At 42.8% G+C, this 24,338-nt stretch overlaps 2 protein-coding genes across 3 annotated transcripts; one reads left to right on the top strand and one right to left on the bottom strand.

The window, feature by feature from the left end:
* The first annotated feature begins 45 nt into the window (after positions 1–45).
* Positions 46–11,667, top strand: SRSF12 (serine and arginine rich splicing factor 12). Of its 2 annotated transcripts, none has more exons than XM_066612635.1 (5): positions 46–198; positions 5,852–5,956; positions 8,036–8,139; positions 8,333–8,474; positions 9,347–11,667. In XM_066612635.1, the coding sequence occupies exons 1-5, from the start codon at positions 134–136 to the stop codon at positions 9,699–9,701; spliced, it is 771 nt and encodes a 256-aa protein (XP_066468732.1). In that variant the 5' UTR covers positions 46–133; the 3' UTR covers positions 9,702–11,667. The 2 variants fall into 2 exon arrangements, with proteins under 2 accessions (XP_066468732.1, XP_066468739.1); XM_066612642.1 differs by lacking the exon at positions 5,852–5,956 and adding an exon at positions 6,044–6,379 and having other exon boundaries at positions 121–198; positions 8,016–8,139.
* An 8,419-nt stretch (positions 11,668–20,086) lies between these two features.
* On the bottom strand, positions 20,087–24,113 carry PNRC1 (proline rich nuclear receptor coactivator 1). The gene is made up of 2 exons (XM_066612616.1): positions 23,511–24,113; positions 20,087–21,128 (listed from the first exon to the last, which is right to left on the bottom strand). The coding sequence occupies exons 1-2, from the start codon at positions 23,928–23,930 to the stop codon at positions 20,688–20,690; spliced, it is 861 nt and encodes a 286-aa protein (XP_066468713.1). The 5' UTR covers positions 23,931–24,113; the 3' UTR covers positions 20,087–20,687.
* Between the last annotated feature and the right edge of the window lie 225 nt (positions 24,114–24,338).

Raw genomic sequence — 24,338 nt, 5'->3', positions numbered from 1 at the left:
CCTCCGTGCGCCGCTGCAGCTGCAGGCCCTTCCCCTTCCGCCGCTTGCTCAGCGCCTCCCTCTGCGCCGCCGCCGCTTGCTTGCCCGCCTTGGGACGGTCGGTGCGGGGAGACTGCCGGGCTCCTGCCGCGCCATGTCCCGCTACACGCGGCCGCCCAACACCTCGCTCTTCGTCCGGAACGTGGCGGACGCCACTCGGTGAGGAGCAGGAGGGGGAGGCCGCGGGCGCGGGGTTGGGGTTGGGCCTCTCGGGGGGCGCCGTCCGGGGCGGAGGCCTCAGCCACCTGGGCGTGGAGCAGGCAGGCGAGGGCGGGAGGCAGCTGTGGCGCCCCCGGGGGGGGGGCTGCGGCCCCACCTGTTTTCAGCAGGCGCCCAGAGAGGCCGCTTTGTTTGGGGTCTGACTTGGTGCGAGGGGGAAGAACATCACCTGCTGCACGTGCGCTCTGAAAAGCGCCGTGTCCCTGCAGGGCTCCGTGCTGCTGCTTCCGCATCATCCTCATCCTCACAGCAATACTTCTGGCGGGTCTTTGTCTCCGCAAAAGGGCCAGGGCTCCTCCTCGTCGTGGGGGGTGACATTCTGCTTGTGCCCAGAGGGCAGGGCAAGGCAACCTGCCCCGGGAAAGCCGCCAACCATTTCTATTTACTTGGCTATTGAGTGCATATGGCCCTGGTTGTTGACTTGAAAAGGGGGAAGGGGAGACGCTTGGCGCTTTCCAAGCCAAGGCAGTGTTTCTCAGACTGTGGTTCAGGACCCATTAGGTGGGTCGCGAGCCAGTTTCAGGTGGGTCCCCCATTCATTCCTGTATTTTATTTTTAATGTATCGGACTTGATGCTGCCGTGGCGTGTGACTGCATTTGGGGAAATGTTACAGATCTGTAATTTTCACAGGCTACTATGTATATGCTTTTAACAGTGATAGTAAATGGGACTTACTCCTGGGTAAGTGTGGTAGGATTGCAGCCTAGGATTGTTAAAAACTTTTCCTGCTGGAAGATGTCACTTTTGGTCATGACATTGCTCGGGGTTGGTTCTCATTCTAAAAAGTGGATCCCAGTGCTAAAAGTTTGAGAACCAGTGTAATCTAGGGAATGTGGGAGGCCCATCCCAGTGCACTTTGATTGGGCCATAAGATGGAGTGTTAAATCAAGACCATTGGTCAGGCTAGACTTTTGCAGAATCTGTACATTGTTTTGAGATGTCATCTATCTGCCTTTTTCAGGTTTGTGCAGCTATTTGGTCCTCTATACACCCTGAGGAGGGTAGCTTAGGGCCCAATTCTATCAAATTTTCCAGAGCCAGTACAGCTGTGCCAATGGGGCATGCACTGCATCCTGTGGTGGGGAGGCTGTTCACAGAGGCCTCCTCAAGGTATGGGAACATTTGTTACCTTATCTCAGGGCTGTATTGCAGTTGCACAGGTGCTGGAAATTGGATAGGTTTGGGCCCTCAGGGTGCAATCCTATCCACACATACCTGGGAGTAAGCCCCAGGACTATAATGGGGCTTCCTTCTAAGTAGACATACATAGTATTGGGCTCTTACACTGTCAGATTATTGCTTGTCCACCTAAGCTAGTTCTGCCTGTAGGGATCTCTTTTGACCAAAGGTTGTGCCCCCTCCCCTGCCCTCCTGTCGGATATGTTTACCTGGAGACTGAACCTGGACTTTCTGCATAACAAACTTGGATTTTATGGTTGAGCTAAAGCTCTTGAAATCTTCTCTGGGTTCTTTTCTTTTTGAAGTCTAAAGGCATGCTTTTGGCTCATTCTTATCGGCTGCTGTCCCTCTTTGCTGTGGCTGCCTATGATTTGAAATTAAATAGAGCAGGGGTGTCAAACATAAGGCCCGGGGGCCAGATATGGCCCGCGGAAGCCCTCAGGATCTCAGCTGCTGAGCAGTGAGCACTGCTATAAGGTTAGCCCACATGAAAATTGGGCTCACCCATATCTTGAAGTATGATCAAGATTTGTGGATTTTCTCTTCTGTCATTTGCAGCTAATGCATTCCTAAGTGAGAAAAAGTGCTTATTTTTGGTTATGACCTATTCAGTGACATCACTTCCTGCCTAATGACATCACTTTTGGCCCTCACAGGCATCATGAATGCTGTTTGGCCCTCAGTATGAAACAAGTTTGACACCCCTGAAATAGAGTCTCCTAGAGTGAACAGATGTCAATGAAGGCAGCACTCTGTGCTTGTTTTGTTTTAATAATGAATTTGTATACAATAGAATTGTATCTTGAAATTCCCTCTTTTGCTTAACTACTAAAGATGCAGGAGTTCTCCTTTGTTTCTGGTCACCCTGTACATTTTTGTCTTCCACAGACTAGAATAATTGTGTGTGGTTTTTTAATCTTCACTATAAAACTGTAATCCTATATACATTTTTCTGGGATTAAGCTCCATTGAATGCAATGGAACCTACTTCTGAGTAGACATGCATAGGATTGTCTATTACAGTTTATTAAACTGTGAGAGCTTCCTCTCTGTCATAGGGAGCATTCTGTGTGAACAAGAGTCTGATCCATGATTAGAATATAATTGACTGTTAGTGCTGCAGCATTTATCTGATTACTGTAGTTGGTTAAAAATAAATGTAAAATGTTCTAAAAAGTTCTCGGATTCATTGGGCAACAATTTTTAAAATCATTTTTATTATAGGTACTTCTAAAAAGGCTAAAGGGCAAGCAGTACAATAGGCTAGGCATTCCCCTCATTTCTCTCGCACAAAAGGGAATGTCTCCTTTAAGATGTCAACTATGCACCTACATCACCTAAAAACAAGGGAAATGTAGTGTTTGCTTTAGAACTCCTGTTTAAACATTTGCAGACGTGACTAAAACATCCATAAACCATTAGAACAACTTTATAGCCCGATCCTATGGAAGCTGTTGCCCCACAGTACAGCTGCTGCTGTATTCAGCAGGGCCAAGGAGGCAGCTGGAGGTTCCCTTACCCTGTGTTGGGCCCAAGCAGCCCCTGTGGGTCTAGTTGGATATGCTCCAATTATTTAGCTAGCACAGAACTGAGAAGACCTGTGTAGGGCTCTGAGGCCGGGGGGGGGTAGGATGTGGCAGGCTCTGCTGCCATCCTGCCCCCTCCTTGGCCCAAGCCGTCCCCAGGTCACCCTCTGCCTGCCCAGTTATACCTCCTCCCCACCCCTGCCTCCTTCCTCCCTGCTGCATGGCAGTTCACTTATCCTGGTTGGTGGGTGCAGCTCCAGTGCAAGCAGAGGCCTGCCATCAGCACTGGCCTGCATGGCTGCAACAGGGTTTATGGCATGTTTGTGACCATGTGCTTATCTTTTCTGCTATCCAGCACAGGATAAGGCCGTAAATCAAAAATCATTAAATTCCTTTGTTTGGGATTTCTCTCCCTTGTTTGGGATTTCTTTCCCTTCACTGGAAGAACTTCAAGGAAGATCATGTTGGCAGGCAACTTGATCAAATGTTTTTAGTGTCCTTTATTGCTCTCTAAAAGTATGTTTTAACTTCTGCTCAGCAATGAAATTCCCTGGGTGATCTCTGGCAACAAACCTTACTTCATGGGGTTGTTGTTAGGGTGGAGGGAGGAATCATGTATGCTGCCCTGAGGTTCATGGACAAAAGGCAAGATAAAAATGTAGTGATAATAACACGAGAGGTTATTTTGGGGTTAATATCTTTGGGGGAATGAAGCCAGGGCATGTTCAAACAGCCACATATCTGGAAGCAATTAAAACTTAACTCTCATTGGGCACAATCCTAACCCCTTATGTCAGCGCTTTCCAGCACTGACATAAGGACAATGCAGCTGTGAGGTAAGGGAACAAACATTCCCTTACTTTGAGGTGGCCTCTGTGAGTGACACCCAACTGCAGGATGAAACACATGTCCAGTTGGCACCACTATGCCAGTGCTGGAAAGTACTAACATAAGAGCGCCCATTAACATCTTACTAAATTAATTTTCCTTGTAATGGACCAGTAAATTGTACCTGTTGACTTAATACAAAGCCAGTTTGGAACCATTTACTGAAATAATGAGCAATGTGGCAACCTCTTCTCTAAATGGGCAAACTTATGAACATATGCATCTCATGTATATGTGATTGAGGGCCCAATCCTACCCAACTTTCCAGCAATGATGCAGGTGTAATGCAACCCTGAAGTAAGGGAATAAATGTTCCTTTACTTTAGGAAGATCTCTTTGACCTCTCCTCCCCCACCGCAGGATGCAGAACGCACCCCATTGGCACTACTGCATCAGTGCTGGAAAGTTGGGTAGGACTGGGGCCTCAGTGTCTCAAAATACAGTGTAAGCTCAAAGTTCTCTCCTTTGTTTCATGGGGAGGAAGCAGAGATCCCAGGCAATTTCATTTGAGAATAAATGTGTTGTTTCTGGTCAAATTGACCAGGAACAAATTCCTGTTAGTCATGAGGGAGGATTCCTGATCTACTTGCAAAAATTCTTATATTGTGCTCCAAGTATAGTAAAGTTTTCCTTGTTTCTTTGCAGGGGATGATCGAATTCCACTGCACAACAGCTTAAGTTTGCAAAGAATTATCTTTCTGGCAATAAACACTAGTCTGTCAAAATGAAACACTAACCTGCCAAAATTCTGTACACACGTTCCTAAGAATATGCTCCATTGAACATAATGAGACTTACTTCTGAATAGATGTGTGTAAAATTGCACTGTCAGTCATTAAGGTACATCAGTAGCTGACTCTTGTATTGTTGTTTGACCTGAAATTATAGAAGTTAGGACTTAGTCTAACAGGTACTTAATAATGACTATTGTATGACCTTCAGTATGTGTGAACTGCTTCTACAAAAACCTTCCTATTCATTTTACAAAAGGGCATGCCCTTCTTCATGGATTTGTGTAATCCTTTTGAAAAGCCATCAAGGCATCTAGTGGCAATTCTATAAGTGAAGCATGCATTGTGAGAAGTTCTTCCTTCTGTTCTGAACTTGTTGCTACTCAGTTTCATTAGATGACCCTGAGTTCAAGTGGGAGGGGGAAGAGAAAGAGAAAAAAAATTATATGTATTCATTATCTTCACATTTGATTCTTAAGGTCTCGTGCTTACTTTTATTTATTTTAAGCTGACCCCCCCCCCCATCTTCTTTTCATTAAAAAATAGGTTATGCCTTATAGTGAGTCAGATTATCTTGCCCAGTGGTATTTATTTTAACTGGTGGTCAATCTCCCAAGCAAATGGTATTGTTCCATTTGTCCTGTTTTCAGACCTGTACAGCAGCGGTTCCTGACAGGGAACTCCGGTTTTGGAGAATTTTCAGTTATAGCATTGTTGCCATGCATTTACCTGTCTGAACTATTTCCACAACTCAGGGCCCAATCCTGTCAAAATTTACAGTGTTGCTGCAGCCTCAATGCAGCCCTGAGGTATGGGAACAAATGTTCCCCTACCTTGAGGAGGCCTCCATGACTATCCCCCAACCACAGGTTGCAGCGCACACCCTGTTGGCATGGCTGCATCCGTGCTGGAAAGTTGGATAGGATTGGGAGCTCATTCATAAGAATTACTGTGGTAATTATCTATTACAAGGAAAAACACATTTAAATTAACCGTAAAAGGTACAGATAAACTCCTGGCTCTTTTTAGTTTCAATAATTGTATCTGGAGAGGCTCAAAATTTAGTGTGATCATTCCATCAAAGAGCCAGAGAACTAATGTAGAAGTATTTATATTACAAATAAATGCAGAAAAAAATTAGGATGATATAAAATCTATCTTTAACATTCTAAAACAGTCTGTCAGGTGCTGCAGCTGGATGTTGCTGAAGCAGCTACCATAATATAGAAACACTCATATTTTTTTGCCTTATTTCTGAAACACTTCAGGCCTGAGGATTTGCGCCGTGAATTTGGTCGGTATGGCCCTGTAGTAGACGTATACATTCCGCTTGACTTCTACACAAGACGCCCAAGAGGATTTGCTTATATACAATATCCTTTATTTCATTGTATTTTATTTAATTGAGGTGCATTGTTGTTACTGCATCCTAACTTAATGTATTTATTTCTTTGTCTCAGAAAATGTAAAGCAGTCCACAGTGGCTGGCAAGCACCCCAAAGTTTGAATGAACCTGGTTAGATAGAGTCCAAGCAGGCAAGCCAAAAGACACCTTAAAGTTCAAGCTTCAAGGAATAAAGAGGGAGGGTGGAAACAGATAAAAAGAAAACTGGAAGAGGGAAAGTCCTTTTTCAAGGAAAAGACAAAGCCACAACACCAAGTTAAGGCTTCGGCTTTCCGACATTTGCTCAGAGTTCCAAAGTCAAAGCCAAGTCTGATTTGGTTGGTTCTACGGCCCTTGTCAAGTCCATCTAGCAAGCCCTAAAGAGTAAAGGTCAAGATCAAGTGACATGGAGGTAACTGCCAAAGTTTCCTTTTGTATCTTATCGCTTGAGCTCTTAAATTTCAGTCAAGAATTTGTTTGTTTGTAATTGTTTTATTTTTAAATATTGCTTCCATCAACTAGTACAAGAGAATTGTATGCAAATATCTGTAAAATTTTCTCTTACTCATTCCCTAACAAAAAATATTTGAATGAAAATTGAACTATATCAGTTGTTCAGATTATCTAGTACAATTTTTGTGGTACCTATGGTGATTTGTTTAAAGAAGGGGGTGGGTGGGAAGGAAGGCCAGCTGTTTATGGATAAATGTTAAAATGTTTGTAGAAGAGCAGAACAGATATATTGATCTAAATTGCTTTCCAGATAATATTTGCCAGTTGAAATAATGCTTCAAATTTAATTTAAAGACCCTTAAAATAATATATACAGTACATTTTATATATGTGTGTACTGATTTACAGCCCAATCCTGTCCACACTTTCCTGGGAGTAAGCCCCATTGACTCTAATAGGAATTACTTCTGAGTAGACATGCATAGGATTGGGCTGTGAAGCTGCAATCCTATTCACACTTACCTAGGAGTAAGCCCCATTGACTATAATGGGACTTACCACTGAGTAGACATGCATAGGATTGGGCTCATAGGGCACAGTCCTATCCAATTTTTCAGCACTGGTGCAGCCCCAAGGTAAGGGAATAAATGGTTCTGTACCTTGAGGAGGTCTCTGTGACTGTGCCCCCACCACAGGATGCAGTGCATGCCCCACTGGTACGGCTGCACTGGCACTGGAAAATTTGATAGGATTTGAACTTCAGTAATCTGTTTTAGGTTTATGGGCTCTAAAACACACATGGACATGCTTTTTCTATCAGGATCTTCCTTTTCATATCATTGGATGGGACCTCTATATGTGCACATAAAAGTGCACCTTCATTGAAATGGATGGACCCTTTTGTATGTGCAGGAATTTTATGTGTGTTTCACTGTACATATGAGGTTTTTGGATCAGGGCAATAATATTTTAAAGGCATTCATTGTTACCTTGTTTCTGCTTAACGTAGAGCTGCCTCACATTTTACAGGGTAGCCCAGGTACACTGATGTACCACTGGTGCTTGCTATTCTTACACTTTCAAAGTGTGCAATGGAGATACACGTTTTCAAACAGTGCTGGCGTGTGGATTTTGTGGGAGTCTTCAGGCAAGGCATCTTTATTGAATCTCCTGAAAAGATGCAGCTTGCAAACTTAATTCTTTCACATTGGATCTTCTTGGATGCTTCATGCAAAGCAAGAATGATGACACTGTTGGGATAGTGGGTCATTGTGAGTCCTGGCAGATGTCTAACCTTGCTATCCTTTGGAACAATCCCTGTTTTCAAACATGTACCAGAGAGCTGCATCTCATCTTGTCTCACCAGTGAGTGTCCCTGAATGTTTGAGGGTGTGTGTCTCCTCATGCTTGGTGTACTTACCAAAATAAGCACTAGTGGAACACTGGTGTACTTTGACAGCCGCACATAGTGCAAGTTGGCTCTAAGCTTGGGTTGGGTTGGCTCTAAGCTTGGGTGCATATCAAATGTAACTTTTGATTTAAAAGCATCTCTTTATGTTATATGATACAATGTTTTGCTTTGTGCATGTTTAAAGCGTCCTTAACAGACAGTCATGTTTGAAGATGTTCGTGATGCTGAAGACGCTCTTTATAACCTCAATAGAAAGTGGGTATGTGGCCGGCAAATTGAAATACAGTTTGCACAAGGTGATCGCAAAAGTAAGTGAATATAAGCACGTCACTTACTTTTCCTACAAAATATTTATTTAAGATAGTCTTTCATATTACTTGGGATGAAAACAGTAAAATAAGCACAAAATTGGGGGGGAAGTGGTTCACAACTGCATGCTTGCTCCAGTATGTAAGAGTCTGCCTTTCTCTTGCAATCTTCCAGTTCTGTTTTAAATTCTAGCACCAGGTCAAATGAAATCAAAAGAGCGTCGCCAGTGTTCTCCAATGGACTATAGAAGGTCAAGAAGCCGCAGCCGAAGGAGGACACGTAGCAGAAGTTCTTCGTGGGGCTGGAGCAGAAGACACTCTGACAGCTTTAAAGAGTATGTTTTGATAATTCATTTGAAGATAATTCAATTGCAGAAGTGATTTGTTTTTTAATTCATGGAGTGGGAAATGTTATGGTTGGGCATGCATCAAATTAATGATCATTTTGTTGCATCAGCTAATGATCATGTACACTCTGTGACAGGGGAGTACTTGTAAATGACTTAGATGGTAGTCAGCGAGGAGAAGGAAAACATGGTTTCCTTAAGGAATTGTTAGACCAGGCTCTTACTAAAATCAATCATGGCTGGTTATTCTTAACCATAGGTTTTAAGCACCTGCAAAATCTTGGCATTGGGTTTGAAGGATTGGGTCAAACTAATCTTGCTGGCCTCAGTTTAGTTGCACCAATCTGGAGAAAGAAAGAGACAAATGGCTTTTATTTGAGAGAGTAAGAGTATAGTAGCAACTTGTCATTGCTCATTATACGAGTTTGAAGATATTTGATTAGAAGTGTAAATCAATAAGACAAGCTGCAGTCACAATAAATCTGCTGGGCTAAGCAAATATATTTTTTGTAGTTTCTTTTTTATGGAACCCTGAAATTATTATTTAATATAAAAAAGTTGTTTGGGACATTTGGCACTAATTTTGAAAAGAAAAACAAGCTCAAACAAGAAAATTAAAATCGGTGGTTTTCAAACTGTGAGCCGTGGCTCCCAGGGCGCTGCAGGCACCACCCGGGGAGCTGCGGAATCTGCGTGAAAACCCTGCTAACCTATACAACGTATCGAATTGTAGCCCTAATGGGGAGCCACAGCCAACGGCCCAGTAGGGGAGCTGCCAGTCAAAAAAGTTTGGAAATCACTAGTCTAAACAATACACAGCTACATTAAAGTTAACTTCTAATGCTTTGAATGATTTGCAGGTCAAGGCGTAGACGACATTCTTACAGCCACTCTAAGTCTCGCTCAAAATCTCTTCCAAGGCATTCCAGCTCACCAAGACGATCAATCACACCTCAAAGAAATTCTAGTTCTAGAGGGAGGTCAAGATCAAAGTCAACACAGAGAAGCTCAAAATATGCAGAAAAATCACCATCTAGTTCACATCGACGACGGTCCAGTTCAAGAACAAAGTCACGATCACATGCAAAACATTCAGGCTCAGCTAGTAGGTCCCTGTCTAAATCCCCACGGAAACATGCTAATTCCAGTTCTCGCTCACATTCAAGGAGTTTCTATCAGAGAAATAGTAATCAGTCAGTATCTGAAGAAGATTAATGCCTTGATTTCTTTTAACAATTTTTATGAGCACAAAATAGGTAGAAGAAAAGTTGTCTAGTGCTTATCTGAAATGCAAAATAATGGTGTATTTGATTAATGAGAGGTCTTGCTTTTTGTCTTTTTGTTCCATGCTACAGTGCTCAGTATTCTTTAAGCTATGATTTCAGTTAGTTTTGAGAACATTTTGTCTAAGTCCTATTCCTCTTACTTTCTTGGTTGATAGCACTGGTTCAGACATTAAGCTTCCTGCATCAGTGCAAGCTGGCACTATTCCCTGCACTGCTGTAGTTTCAGTTGCTGCATCAAGCTGTTTCTTGAGGGAAGAACTAGCATTGGCCCCTGATCCTTAGAACTGACAGAGGGTAATGCTACAGCAACTTTGCATTGGCTACAAGCTGTGCCAGCCATTTAGGGGCAGGTGGAGTAGGGTTGTCCAGCTATGTCCTGCTTGTCTCACATGAAATACTCTGTAGTTGTAGTGCTAGCAAGTTTTATGTTTCAAGACCTATGGCGAGGGTTGGATTAAGTTGTCCAACTTTTGCTCTTGTTCTTAATGCTGACATGAATTAGATGAGGTTGTGGGTTGCTCGATTCCATTTTAGTTTTCTTTGACATTATTTCTGTGCCTATTCTGTTTCAGCAGTGAGAATATCCCATTCACATTTAAATATGTACATTTTTGTATGTACTTCTGATCATTAGGTTCTGGAGTGCGGGATGTTGAGGGACGTGTTGTAACCCACATGAACATTGGAGGTCTCAATTTTAGAGTAAAAAAGCTAACTGTACTTAAAATTATATAAATTGCCCAATCCAGAGATCTGCAAACACATTTCTGGATCTCCATTTTCTCTGCCAGATGATTCTCTGACTAATCATCTAATCTGGATGATTAGTGGGAGAAGGGAGTGTTTGAGCTTTTTCCCCACTTCCTTAATTGATAGGTAGGCAAGGCTGTATATGTGGATTTGTCAGTTGGGCACAGGACCAGAAAGGAGATAGGATAGGCTAGAGTTAGGTTTGGGCCTCCATGTGCAACAGAATGAAGTGCAAATTAGTTAGTAGAATGGACTACAACTTTTGAATGTTTCCCTTTGTATAAAAACATTTATTTGCAAATAAAAGAACAATCAAAACAAGAAGCTTGCTCCCTGTGATTTTGATTATCAGAGTATTTTGTATCAGGGACCATTCAAAAAGTGATCTTTCACCCACAATGTGAACAAGGACAGTCTACTATTACTATACTATCTGAGTATTCTGCTGCATGTGTAGACCCAACCTTTGGTCCTATGTAGCTTGTATTTGTAGAATGGGTGATCATCAGATTGTCCATCAAGAGTTTGAGACTTATGAGCAAGTTGAATATTTATCGGACAGTTTTTTTTAAAAAAAACCCACAAGATTATTGGTTATATAATGTTGTTTTGTGGTACTCTAGTTGTTTAAAACACATGGTTTTCATATGTGTTTGTTTTTGTGAAACTGTCGCTTTAACACCTTTGTAATGTAACAGTCTTCATTTTGTTATATTCTATATTTTCAGAATATCGTTGTACTAGAAGACCAGGATAGAAGATACTTCAGGCATTTTAAATTTTGAGCCCATAAAACTATTGAACAGTTAAATGGCTCTGTTTAAACTGTTTAATAGTTTAAACTCAGTTGAATGGCTGAGTTTAATATTAGCTTCTTTAACTCAAGTAGCGAAGGGTATCTGAAAAGATTTTGTATTTTACAATATATTACGTATGCATTATGTAGTAATGTTTGGAAAACAATTTGTATTTAAATGTATGGTAGCTGTGATGTCTGTTACATGGCACAAGCACTGCATTCAATTAAATACTTGTAGTGGTAGTAACACCACATTCATGTCATGAGCTATTATACAATTTTGTGTTTGAAGTAGTACTACTGTTATTTTGTAACTTAAGGTATTCTTTTCAATTAAAAAAAATGACATTGCTTTTCATTTGCTTTGTAGTTTTTTAAAACTAGATTTGTTGTCACAACAACCTTGTAAGGCAGTTCACTGTCATTTACATAACAGAAACAAAGAATGTGAGAGTATGACTTGCCCAAACCTACATAGTAAGTGACTAGGTTCTTCAGTAATTTTGGCTGTAAGGGAGCCGCACTACTCCTTTGCGTTTAGCTGGGAATGCTGGGTCCATGTGAGAGCATCAGCTTCAACTTCTTCCCTTCAGCATTATTGTTAGGGTTGATGCTGTTAAAGGGAGGACATTACCTTGACTCCTTCTGTATAGTTCCAAATGTCTCGTGCTACCCAGCTATACAAAAAGGAGCATTAGTTCCGTGGCTCCCTCATTGTTAGTGAAATGCAAGAACCCAGCCTAAGAGCTGATCTTCCTATTACACAGTCTGAGGTGGTAGAATCCTGGACTGTGAAGGTGAGGAGCATGTTTCTGAATTTGTTCCCAAGTAAAAACAAGCACAACCTTGTTCAGTGTAATAAAAACAGAACACTGAGAAGACTAATTTAGCATAGGCCTCTCCATAAAGAGCTGTTTTACTACAGGTATGGAGTCTTCACCATGGGGAAGCATCAGCCTATTCTTTCCATGAGTGCAGCTCTCCTTCCACATGCAGGAGGGGCTTGAGCTGCTGGGCAAAAGGTTGAATGTCACCCATTATGTCAATCTGTGGTATACTCACACTTAGAATATCGTGCATTAAAAACTGCTTGTGTGCCTTGGGCACTTCCTGATGAGAAAGGGAAAAATGGGCTAGAAGTGTTCTAATTAAGTATTTTAAAAGGCAACTTAAATGACTGCAACACTGAAGCACCTTCCCATTAACAAAAAGCTAAAACACTCAGGGTTTTTTTAATTTAGAAAAATATGACTAAGGCAGAACAGAACTTGATACAGGCTAGATACTCGCCTATAGTACGTAGATACTCGCCTATAGTACATGAAATTTTTGCCAAGTAATCAAGCTCCAATTCTCACTTCACCTGATCTCCAGGTCAGTCAGAGGGCAAAGCCTTTCAACTCTGAAAAGTTTCATTTCTCAAGGGCACACAGGTGCCAAGTTTCTCAAGCAGCAGGCAGGCAGGCACAGTTCCTTAGAAGCAATTTGTTAACCTTTTATTCTCCTTCCTTCTGCAGCCTGGTTCTGCTTTGCAAATGCTTGCAAAGCAGGTCTGTTTTTTAAAACACCAGGATGGGAATCCTCCTTCCATTTGAAGCAGGCTACAATTCAATGCACCCTTACTTAAGAATAACACCCATGGAAAGCAGTGGGTCTACTTCTGAGTAAAAAGGGCTGCAAATATTTGCAGCTGCATCTCTCTGCTGTGAATTGAATTGCACACTCCCAGTTATGTGTTATGGGTTGTATGTTGTACGCAGAGCTTCTGGCTTAACACACCAGACACCTTAAAGGTGGATTTGATTCATGGTTCTGCAGTGGTTGCCAACCTTTTTCACTTGCATATCCCTTGGCAGCCCATTTCCATAAATTGTACCCTTCATATTAGCAAAATGTTTGTAATTAATAATACAAGCCCTCATCATCTCTTTATGAAAGCCCAGACTTCATGTATTTATCACAGTGTTTTCTCTTTTTATCTGTTTGAAGAACAGAAGACTCTGCCTTGGCACTGTTTTGCACCAGAAGTGTGTTGAGAAATTCTGGGTGATTGATCACTTTCCATATTATGTTTCAGCTTTTGTACTGTGCTGGTTTTCAATCACTGGTTCATACATGAATTGATGACCAATAGCTAGTTATTGGTGGGGCTTTCACAGCCAACTAGCTACCTCCCTTCCTGCCTTAAGAACATAAGAACAGCCCCACTGGATCAGGCCATAGGCCCATCTAGTCCAGCTTCCTGTATCTCACAGCGGCCCACCAAATGCCCCAGGGAGCACACCAGATAACAAGAGACCTCATCCTGGTGCCCTCCCTTGCATCAAGGCATTCCTGTCTTGCAAGGCATTCTGGAGCATGAATTGCCTTTTTCTGCCATTATTCCATTCTTTTTCAAGTACCCCTAAAGGTCCTGTTGAGTGTCCTTGGGAGTACATGAATACCAGGCTGGGAACCACTGTTTTACTGGTATGTTGTTTACAGTGCACTTACTCTGATAGTGTTTACAAAAAGGTGATGAAGACCAGAATTTAAAAAGAATAAAAATGTATCTTATGATCTTTTACTATGTTTTTAATAAATTAGAGACTACAGTTTTTAAGTAACAATTAGTGGTGGGTTATTTTTCAGGATCTGGCCTCTGGTAAAATCAGACAAAACTATAGTCAGACACCCCCCTAAGTTTAACCCCCGACTTATCCAAGGGTCATAGAAAATTCCATGATTGCTGGCTCAAAACCTGCCCGTGACTTGTCTGTGGGATCGACTTATAGGCGAGTGTCTGCGGTAAATTATGGCTGGTGTAGTGAGAACAGATAGAAGGATGTTTTTTATCATGTTATTAGATTCTGGTATTAAAATTGCTAAGTTAAATTGTTACCAGTTAAATTTCCTGGTAGTTGGTTCAGAAGACACTCTTTCTCTCGATACCGAGCTAAACAAGCACATCGGTAAAGCAGCTACCACGTTTTCCAGACTCACAAAGAGAGTCTGGTCCAACAAGAAGCTGACGGAACATACCAAGATCCAGGTCTACAGAGCTTGCGTCCTGAGAACTCTTCTGTACTGCAGCGAGTCACGGACTCTCCGCTCACAACAGGAGAGGAAACTGAACGCTTTCCACATGCGCTGCCTCCGATGCATCCTTGGCATCACCTGACAGGACAAAGTTCCAAACAACACAGTCCTGGAACGAGCTGGAATCCCTAGCATGTACGCACTGCTGAAACAGAGACGCCTGCGTTGGCTCGGTCATGTTGTGAGAATGGATGATGGCCAGATCCCAAAGGATCTCCTCTATGGAGAACTCATGCAAGGAAAGCGCCCTACAGGTAGACCACAGCTGTGATACAAGGACATCTGCAAGAGGGATCTGAAGGCCTTAGGGATGGACCTCAACAAGTGGGAAACCCTGGCCTCTGAGCGGCCCGCTTGGAGGCAGGCTGTGCAGCATGGCCTTTCCCAGTTTGAAGAGACACTTGGCCAACAGTCTGAGGCAAAGAGGCAAAGAAGGAAGGCCCATAGCCAGGGAGACAGACCAGGGACAGACTGCACTTGCTCCCGGTGTGGAAGGGATAGTCACTCCCGAATCGGCCTTTTCAGCCACACCAGACGCTGTTCCAGATCCACCATTCAGAGCGCGATACCATAGTCTTTCGAGACTGAGGGTTGCCAACACCTGGTTCAGAAGAGTCAAAATAAAGTTCAGTAAAAATTTTGTTATGTGGTGCTCATGGAGAACAGGTATTTCTAGTTATCCAAATATACCCATTAATTTACACAGCTTTCACACGACTTACAAGCCCCCTGCCTGGACGGGACTCTCTCATCTGACAGGATTCCCTCTGCTATGCTGCTTTGCTGTCCCATTTTTCATGAGAGCCCTCTAACCATTTCCTTTCTTATGAAGCCCTCATGAGAAAGGAAGTGGGACAAATCCATTCCTAGAAGGCCCTTAGGGAGGAAGAAGGAGAGAGCTGCACATGTCAGTTGAGGAAGGAGGAGAGACTTGCTTATGCCATTTCTGTCCAGTGTTGCATATAAGCAACAGGGATCAAATGCGCACATCTATGGGCTGGGCGTAAATGGGTTAACCCATTTCTTAAAGGGTCAACACTTTGTTAAGCAGCCACTCATTGAACTGCTGGTGTCACTGCCTGCCATAGCCACTATCACAGGCAGCCCATCTATTAAGTGAATGAGCCAGTTCACATCAGTTGGCAGACTGGGGCCTGAGTGGAGCAGCAGCAAACAGATACCTATCACCTACTCCCCACTGCAAATGGAGCTGACCGTCTAACTGGCCCCTTTCTCCACGTGGCACTTCCAGTGTGCCCTGAATTGCCTGCTTTGTGTAAAGAGACTGCACAGAGAAAGAAGTGAAGAGTGCTGCATTCTGCTCCTTAGAGCTCAGCAATCTGGCTCCCCCCTTCTTCCTCCACCAGTCACTTTAAAAGAGTAAGGAGCAAGATTGGTTTTCCCTCTGTAGGGGCTCTACAAAACAGTTTGGGAGTCATCCTGGCATGCTTCACATTTCCTGTCTTGATTCAAGACCACAAGGACAGAGCCAGGCAAGGGGGTGGCAGGGCTATGTGCTGCCTCAGACCGCCCAATAGCTTCGTCATCCTTGGCCACTATGCAACATCTCTCTTTTGCTTTGTTTTTCCTTGTCAGCCAATGGTTCATTTTAAGCATGTCAGAGGAACTATAGATATAGGAACCAATCCAAGTGAAGCCATGTTCAAGTCCCTTTGATTAAATAGGACACGTCAGTTGCAGCTAACTCATCCCATTACTTCTGAAAAATGCAATCCTTTATGCACTTACTTGAGAATCAGTCTTATTCAACTTAGTGGGGTGCAACTTCTGAGTAAAACTTCCTGGGAGCGGACTGAAAGGGGACTTATGACTTTCTTTGGCTTGAGAGAGGATTATCTTTTTTGTAACACAAAAGATTCTGAAGAACTTAAAATAAGATGATGACTTTGTTGAACTAAAAAAGCACATTATTATTATTATTATTAATAATAATATTAATAATATAACAGTATTTATATACCGCTTTTCAACTAAAAGTTCACAAAGCAGTTTAGAGAGAAAAGTCAAATAACTAATGGCTCCCTGTCCCAAAAGGGCTCACAATCGAAAAGATGCAGAACATAAGAACAGCCCCACTGGATCAGGCCATAGGCCCATCTAGTCCAGCTTCCTGTATCTCACCAGCAGATAGCCACTAGAAAAGACACTGCTGGAGTGAGGAGGGCCAGTTATTCTCCCCCTGCTAAAAAGAGGAGCACCCACTTGAAAAAGTGCCTCTTACCCAATTAGCAGGGGTAGAGATGTCTTTTGGAAACTTAGCATTTGAAGAGACGTCTTTTGGAAACTGCTCGCTAGACTTTGCTGCCCATCCTTTTAGTACTATGAGGAAAACCTTGGGTGATGAATAGAAAAATGTTTCCAACCCTTTCCTTGTAACTAATGAAATTAAGCAGAGGTGCCCCTCATACTCTTTATTTGCTTTTTGTTTTCCCTTAATTTTGTAGTTTTTATTCATGTATAGCTAATGCCCTAATTCCTGGAGTAAATAACTATATGCTAATAATAAACTCCTAATTACAATGATTAAAGTTGAAATCCAATTTATACTTACTTGGGTTTAAGCCCCATTGAAGAAAGTGGCATGCACAGGAACGTACTATAAAGCATCTTACATTCTTCCTGATAGTGAAAAATCAGTTTAAATAAGCATGCTATTTACAAATAGAATATTTTTTTACCCTAAAAAACCACAAAATAACATTACTGTGGTTGAAGAAATGGTTATTGTTGTTTGCTTGTGCTCCAACAACTGATTAAGATAATATGCAAGTAATATAACTTTTATCAAGCTGTACATAGTTTGAAACAGAATTTAGTTCAGATATGTAGTTTAACTGCATAGCAAAATAGATTGCTATTTGCATCATTCTCAGTGATCAATATCTACGTGTGGTCTGAAAGTTAGCATGTGACATCAGAGCAGTGTTTCTCAAACTACGGGTTGGGACCCACTAGGTGGGTCATGAGCCAATTTCTGATGGGTTGCATAACATCCAATTTCTGGTGGGTCATATAACTGCCTTAGAGCTGCCACTGAAAATATGAGAAGGTGGAATGCTGGAAAGGGGGAGGGCAATGTGGTTATTCTGCTTGTGTCAAGGTTGTAGATCGGCTTTTTTTCCTTTCTGATTCACTTTTCTATTGGAAAATGACTGAGAAATAACCCAACATTGCTGTGTCCTCAGGAAAGCAGCTGGGTCTGGCATCACAATGACTGCACTTCCAGTTTGATGATGTTGCTTCTGGCCATGACATTACTTCCCAGACAGATTGTCATTCTAAAAAGTGGGTCCCAGTACTAAAAAGTTTAAGAACCACTGCCTTAGAGGATTGCCTCTGAATAAAATTTGCCTTTAAAAGTGAATACAACTGTTGCTGATCACGCTGAACACAGCCAGTCAAAATTAAAGCCTGTAAAATACTTCCAGTCAAAAATAAACCTAATAATGCTTAGTACAGCTGGAAATGATTGTGAAAGTCCACCAGAGGGTGCTAAAACCTCTTTGTATGTCTCAGTGGCCAGCTTATTTTGAACCTTGGCTCAGTCTGAATAAACATGTTCTTTCACTTTGATGAAACCAGAAACTGCAAGCAAATATTTCTTGAAGCAGAGAAATGTGCCTAGACAAGAATGGGAAAAATGCTTATGCTGTGTCAAGTAGAATGAAGGACAATTTGGAAATGTGAGTTAGCTGGCAAGAGCATGATGATAACATGAAATGGCCACCACTTGAAGGCTGCTTGAAATGGTTTCTGAGGTAGAACCTTTACTGAATTGGACTTACTTCGGAGTAATCCCAAGGTAATAAGCATTGCTGGATATTCTTGTAATGGGGAAAATAGCGCTGTTGTAAGTACCATGTGGAACCAGTTTTAATTCTTACAGCTTATTGTGGAAAGGTAATTCCTCACCAGCACTAAAGGGCCCTGATGGGGAAGAATTTCATAGGTGACAGCAATCTATACAATGGAAGCTGAACTAAATGATAATTGATACACATGAAATTACACACTGTATGAAGAAATGTCCTTTCAGCAGCCTTTTCACATATACACCATATATAGACAATTCTTGTTATCTGCTGGAGTTAGTTTCTTGAAAAACCCAGCAGATATGTAAACAGCAATTGCTTAATTATCAATCCTATGGAGAAAATGGGGTTAGTTTCCTGCAGATGCTCTTCACTCTATACTTCAATTGTTTCAGAACTTGATAGGATACCTACCTACCCACACCTCCAGTTGGTGTGGTATATTGCTGTGGCCAAGAGTCTAGCTCAACCTTTTTCACTAGAGATACCAGGGCCTGAACCAACCGATAATCATGTCTCAAAAGGAAAAAAAGGATAAGTTCACTGAGCTCTGGGTTAAGGGAAAGGTGGCAAAAACCACTGTGAAACCATGGAGACCTCCCATTTATTCTCTTATGTTCTGTCTGCATATTGCCCCAATGCCAGGTTATCCTGTGACATTTTTGTGCCAGAGGGGGAAAAACAAAATGGCAACCTTTTTTGTTATGATGACCCCAGCCTTAGGAAATGATCAGGACTCTAATACTGTACAGGGGAGGAGTACCTAAACTGGCCAGGAATGCCAGCAACCCAAGCTGCAGAAGGGTCAACTGTAAATCTGAGCTTAGTGAGGAATGCTTGAGCCAGAAGGAGAAAGATGGTGAGAACATATGCAAAAAACACGGAGATCAATGAGAACGCTTCTCGCAATAGGCCTCTCAGAATGGCCATGATGAGACTGCAAAGGGGGTAACGCAAGTTATACTTTGTTCCTGCAGATCAGTAAATCCACAAAAACCGAGTACATATACTGATTGATTGACTTTACTAGGGAAAAGTAAAGCAGAAAATGGTAAGATTCTGGCTTCTTAAAGGTAATCTAATGGTCAAGCCTCATGTAGGAGGCAACCCTCGACAGAGGGTAGAAAACTGTGCTTTCTTAGGGTAATATTCCAATGAATGATCTGCTTTTGGAGCATATCATTTTCCAAAAGTTATGCAGTATGTAAAATAGAGGACTAGGATAGTGTAGTGGTTCTGGCATTGAACTTAGACCTGGAAGATCCAGGTTCAAATCTCTATTCAGACACAAATCTTTCTGGGTGACCTTGGGTCAATCAGTCTCTCTCAGCCTCACCTACCACACAGGGTCTCACAGGTTGTTGTGAGGACAAAAGAAGGGAAGGAACAACCCTGAGCTCCTTGGAGAAGGAACAGTCTAAAAATGGAAAAAATAAAACAAAACAATTGATCTAGAAGTGCCTGCTCTGTAGCATGTTCAGCATTCAACTTAATAAAATACGGCGTAGTCTGAGAAAAGGGGCATAAGGATCAGTCAAATTTTAACTGTAATAAAACTGAGGGCCCAATCCTTCAACTTTTCAGCATCAATATAGCTGCAGTGCAGCCTCGAGGTTAAGGAACAAGTGTTCCCTTACCTTGAGGAGTGCTCTGTGTTTGCCCTCCCACTGCAGGATGAAGGACATACCCCACTGGCACTGCTGCATCAGTGCTGGAAAACTGGATAGGATTGGGCCCTTAGAATGGAAGCTGTAACATTGTAATTGCATATTAAAAAGAAGTAGGGGGGCATTTATCACTTTGCAATTTCACCATTAATTCAGACAGTATAATTCATGAACAAAAGCCACCAAGTAAGGGGAAACCAAATTGTTTATTTAAACTTTTTTTTTTTAACATAATCAATTATCACTGGCGGAAAGCCCTGCTACTCTGTTAAAGAATGAGCAGTGCTAATTTTTGGGGCTATCTAAATTAAATTCCAAATTGATCTTTGTAGTAAAGGAAGTATTGAATTTAATTCCATATATTGTTTCAAACAAATTCACATTTTAAGAAATTTTTTTCTAATGTGCTGTGCCATAGACTGTAAAATTTTTCAGTAGTGTGTTAGTATTTTTTCACATTTCCATTCAAACCTTGAGATGAAAGCTTTTCTCCTTGCAAAATCTCAGTACCTTGTGCAAACATTGTCAAGTCTTTCCATGTGTCAAGCACACATTAGAAATTGTCCATTATATACAAAAACCTCTACCACATGGGCAGTGTAAAATACAGCCTTTCATAACAAAACTAAAATGTACCTCAAAATATGAATATACACATTACATGATATACATTATTTACACAGCCATAAAAAATAGAGTACAAGTTATGTGATTTTAAGACTTGATAGTCTTTTGCACTTCATGTTGCAACAAGGCAGATTCTGAGTTCTTATGTAAATATTGGTAAGCTATGCTTGAACTTTTAAAAGAGTTTTTAGATGGACTGCCATCATCTCCTTGTTTTGGTCAGAATACTCAACATTGCTTCCTACCCAATGACTGGGAGGCTTTGGAAGGACACTGGGTGAAGGAGGGTCACTAAATTTTGCTCCAGCATAGTTTTCTTTTTGATTAGCTTCAGTCAGAAACACAGTCTTCTTCGATTTCATGCTTTTGATGTTTTCTGTGTTTTTCAGAGGCTTTTTCTGGTTTTTAATGAGATCTGGTGATACTGATTCTTGCCAAAAGTTACTTTCATTTTTTTCTGTAGATGAAATTTTGTTTAGTGATATGTTACATTTGCTCCTCTGTCTATTTGTCTTCGATTGGTCACAAAGGTGTGCACTGAGAACAGGCTGATTGTAAGGAATGGTAGCTTTCTCAGACTTTCCAATCTTGTTTTTGAACAACTGTGAAGATAAGAGAACATCCCATAAACAAACTACATTCATATTTATAGTCTCAAAGGTAGTTGCTCTTCACATTCTCTCTCTCATCATTATTCTGTGTTGTGATCCTCTGCGATGTTTACAACCAGAATATGTAGATACTTGGAGAAAAAAAAGGGGGAAGGCTAGCTTTAAAACAGTTTTTTCTTTTTAAATAAAATGATCTCACCTGCCTGCAACATGTTATCTTTACAAAAGCATTTTCAAGGTGCAGTTGTAGAAAAGACAAAGCTAGCCAGGATGCGAGGCTAGCAATGTTTGCCACTGCTCCAGCAACACCTGAAACCTTTTGTTGTGCTCTGTTTTGGGGCCTAATTTTTGTCATTGGGTATCATGGGCTGATTTGCTCTCTTTCCCTCACTTTGTGGCTTATTTTATTATATTGCTTTTAACATGTTTTAAATGTTAAAACATTAATTTCACCTTTGCCTATTTGGGCAGCAAAGATGAAATTAATATAATAATTTTTAATTGTATCCTTCGGCTTGTATCCTTTAATTGTATCCTTCGGCCAAACTTGCTTGACATAAGAATCTCACACAATAAACTTCAAACGTTTGAGAGCTGCAATTATTTAAGAAACATTTAAATTCTTAAATATATTTATTTATTATGAACATTAAACTTATATTCTACTCTTATGGACTCTCAGTTTATACCTGGCAAATAATTATAAAACTTGAAAATTTCTTATTTACCTTTTATATTAATTGTGATGAAAAAAGGAGCTCAGCGAACATATTTCCAGGAGGTGCACATGATATGTCAAAGAGCCGCATCCAGCTCATGAGCCATGGTTTGGACACCCCGGATTATAACTTGGAAGAACTAGGAAAGATTTCCCGTTACCTGAATTATCCAAAAGAAACCACTCTTTACTTATGAGCAGATCTTACTAAGGAGCTCAGCAAGCACCTGTATATATATATAACTAATTCCAGTTCTAAATAGATTTACTTGGAAATTAATCCCACTACGTTTCAGTGAATATAACTATTCTATTTGACTTTTGAGGTGGAAAACATTTAGTTTTTGGCTCTCAGATGGATACATGGAGCTACCTTATATTGATTCAGATCTCTGACCAGCAACCTATTTTGGAATGGCTCCACTTAAGTCTAGAGCAGTGGTTTCTAGCCTGGGGCATGTGTACCCTCAGGAGTACCTGGCAGGAACTTTCGAGGTACTCAAAAAATAACTGAATAATGGTGAGAAAAGGCAGGTCTATATTAGAATGCCTTGAGGGGCTGGCAAGGTGGGAAGGAAGGCAGCTAGCTGGCTGCAAAAGCCCTACCAACTACTAGTTTTTGGTCATCAAACTGTCTATTCTGAGATATGGATCTGTAGTGAAAACATATATATTTGTAATAACAAACATTTTGCTAATGTGGGGGGTACTATTTATGCCAATGGGCTGCCAAGTGAAAAAGGTAGGGAACCACTGCTCAAGAGCAGGGATGGGCAAACTTAACTTTAGAGATCCTGGACCTTTAACAACTGTGTAGGAGAGAGAATGTTCGAAGGTACAGCTTGTCATCTGTTTCTCAAACAGTGGGTCGGGACCCACTAGGTGGGTGGCGAGCCAATTTCAGGTGGGTCCCCATTCCTTTCAATATTTTATTTTTAATCTATTAGACTTGATGCTCCCATAGCATGTGGGGAAAATGTTACTGATCTGTAGTTTTAACAGGCTACTATGTATATGCTTTCAACAATGATAGTCAATGGGGCTTACTCCTCAGTACTGTTGCAGCCTAGGCTTGTGAAAAATGTTCCTGCTTGATGACATCACTTCTGGTGGGTCCTGACGGATTCTCATTCTAAAAAGTGGGTCCTGGTGCAGTGTGTGCTAGAGGGATCTGGCAGATCACTGCAGGGAAAGGGACCCTTCCTGCAGAGGGAAGATGATGCAGCCGGAGAGTCCTGCTCCTGGAAGGCCCAGAGGACGCAGGTGTCCTGGCAGCTCTTCTGTTGATGGCAGCCCAAGTGGCCACCCATCTGAAGAGTGCGCAAAGTGTCCCCCCTAATTTCCATGGAGACCGCGAGCACCCCCCCTTCCGTCCATTGGTCAGGGTGGCGCCGTCACGTCTCTCCGCTGCACCGTGGCCAACGAGCTAAATCGGGCTGTTGCTGGGCATAGCTGGCAACCTCATTGGAGAACTCATTCAGCCAATCGGCACCTGCGAAGCAAAGCCCCACCCCCTCAGAGGCCAGGCAACGGACGTAACGGAAAGTTACTCCCCCGACCCTTCCACACCGCCAGACGGAAACCGAGCGGCCTCTTGCTCCCCCTCAGCTCAACCCCGCCCCCTCCAACAGGGTTCTCACCGCTCCCCCCCTCACCTCCTTCCTGAGGGGCTTGCCGAGACCGGCGGGGGTCATCCCGGCCTGGGAGTCCGCCGGAGCTTCCTCCAACCTGGGCTCCGGCGAGGCAACGGGGACTCCGTAGGGGCTGCGCGGCTCCTGCGCGGTGTTCCTTCGCCCGCAGCCCGCGCGGTGCTGCTGAAACTGCTGGTAGCGGCTCTGCAGGAGTCCGGAGGGGGCGGGCCGTATCTTGCCCCTTCTCCGCCTCACCCGCTTCGGCGCCGGCCGCGCGCTGCCGACCGGTCCCACCACCAGGCAGCAGCCCGGTTGGGAACTGGCGCCGCCGGGGTCCGCCCGCAAGAGGCGCTGCAGGAGGGAGGAGGTGGGGAGCCGCCGGGGGTCTTCGAAGCCTGCTGAGATCCGAGCCAGGAAGGGCGGCGGTGCCGTGGTGGTCACCATGCTGAAGGAGCGGGGTTCGCGCCGGGAGCGCGGCAGGGGAGGAACGAGCGGAGCTGGAGTGACGGACAAGGAGGACAGCTGGGCGTGGGGATGCGACTGCGGGGCACCCGCTTGGGTTTCGCTGGGAGCTCCGCTCCGCTGCTAGGAGAACATGGCGGGGGACTGGACGAAGTCCTCGCAACGCCCCACTGTTGTTACTCGAGAAGGCCGCGCCCCTTTCCGTTTCCGCCCAATCAGGGCACAAAGAGTTGGGCGGAGTCCCACCTCCCTCTCCACAGCAGCCTATCGGCGGAGAGCTAGCACCGTGATGGTTCTGCGGCTCGTCCAATGGGAACACACAAAAATACAGTTCGGACACACCCTCCTCGACGAACCCTCTTTTCTACTCGGGTTGACGAAGTGGGAAAG

Source organism: Tiliqua scincoides, chromosome 1 (genome assembly GCF_035046505.1).
Source record: "Tiliqua scincoides isolate rTilSci1 chromosome 1, rTilSci1.hap2, whole genome shotgun sequence".
Classification (NCBI taxonomy): Eukaryota; Metazoa; Chordata; class Lepidosauria; order Squamata; family Scincidae; genus Tiliqua; species Tiliqua scincoides.
This window is presented reverse-complemented; position numbering and strand designations above follow the sequence as displayed.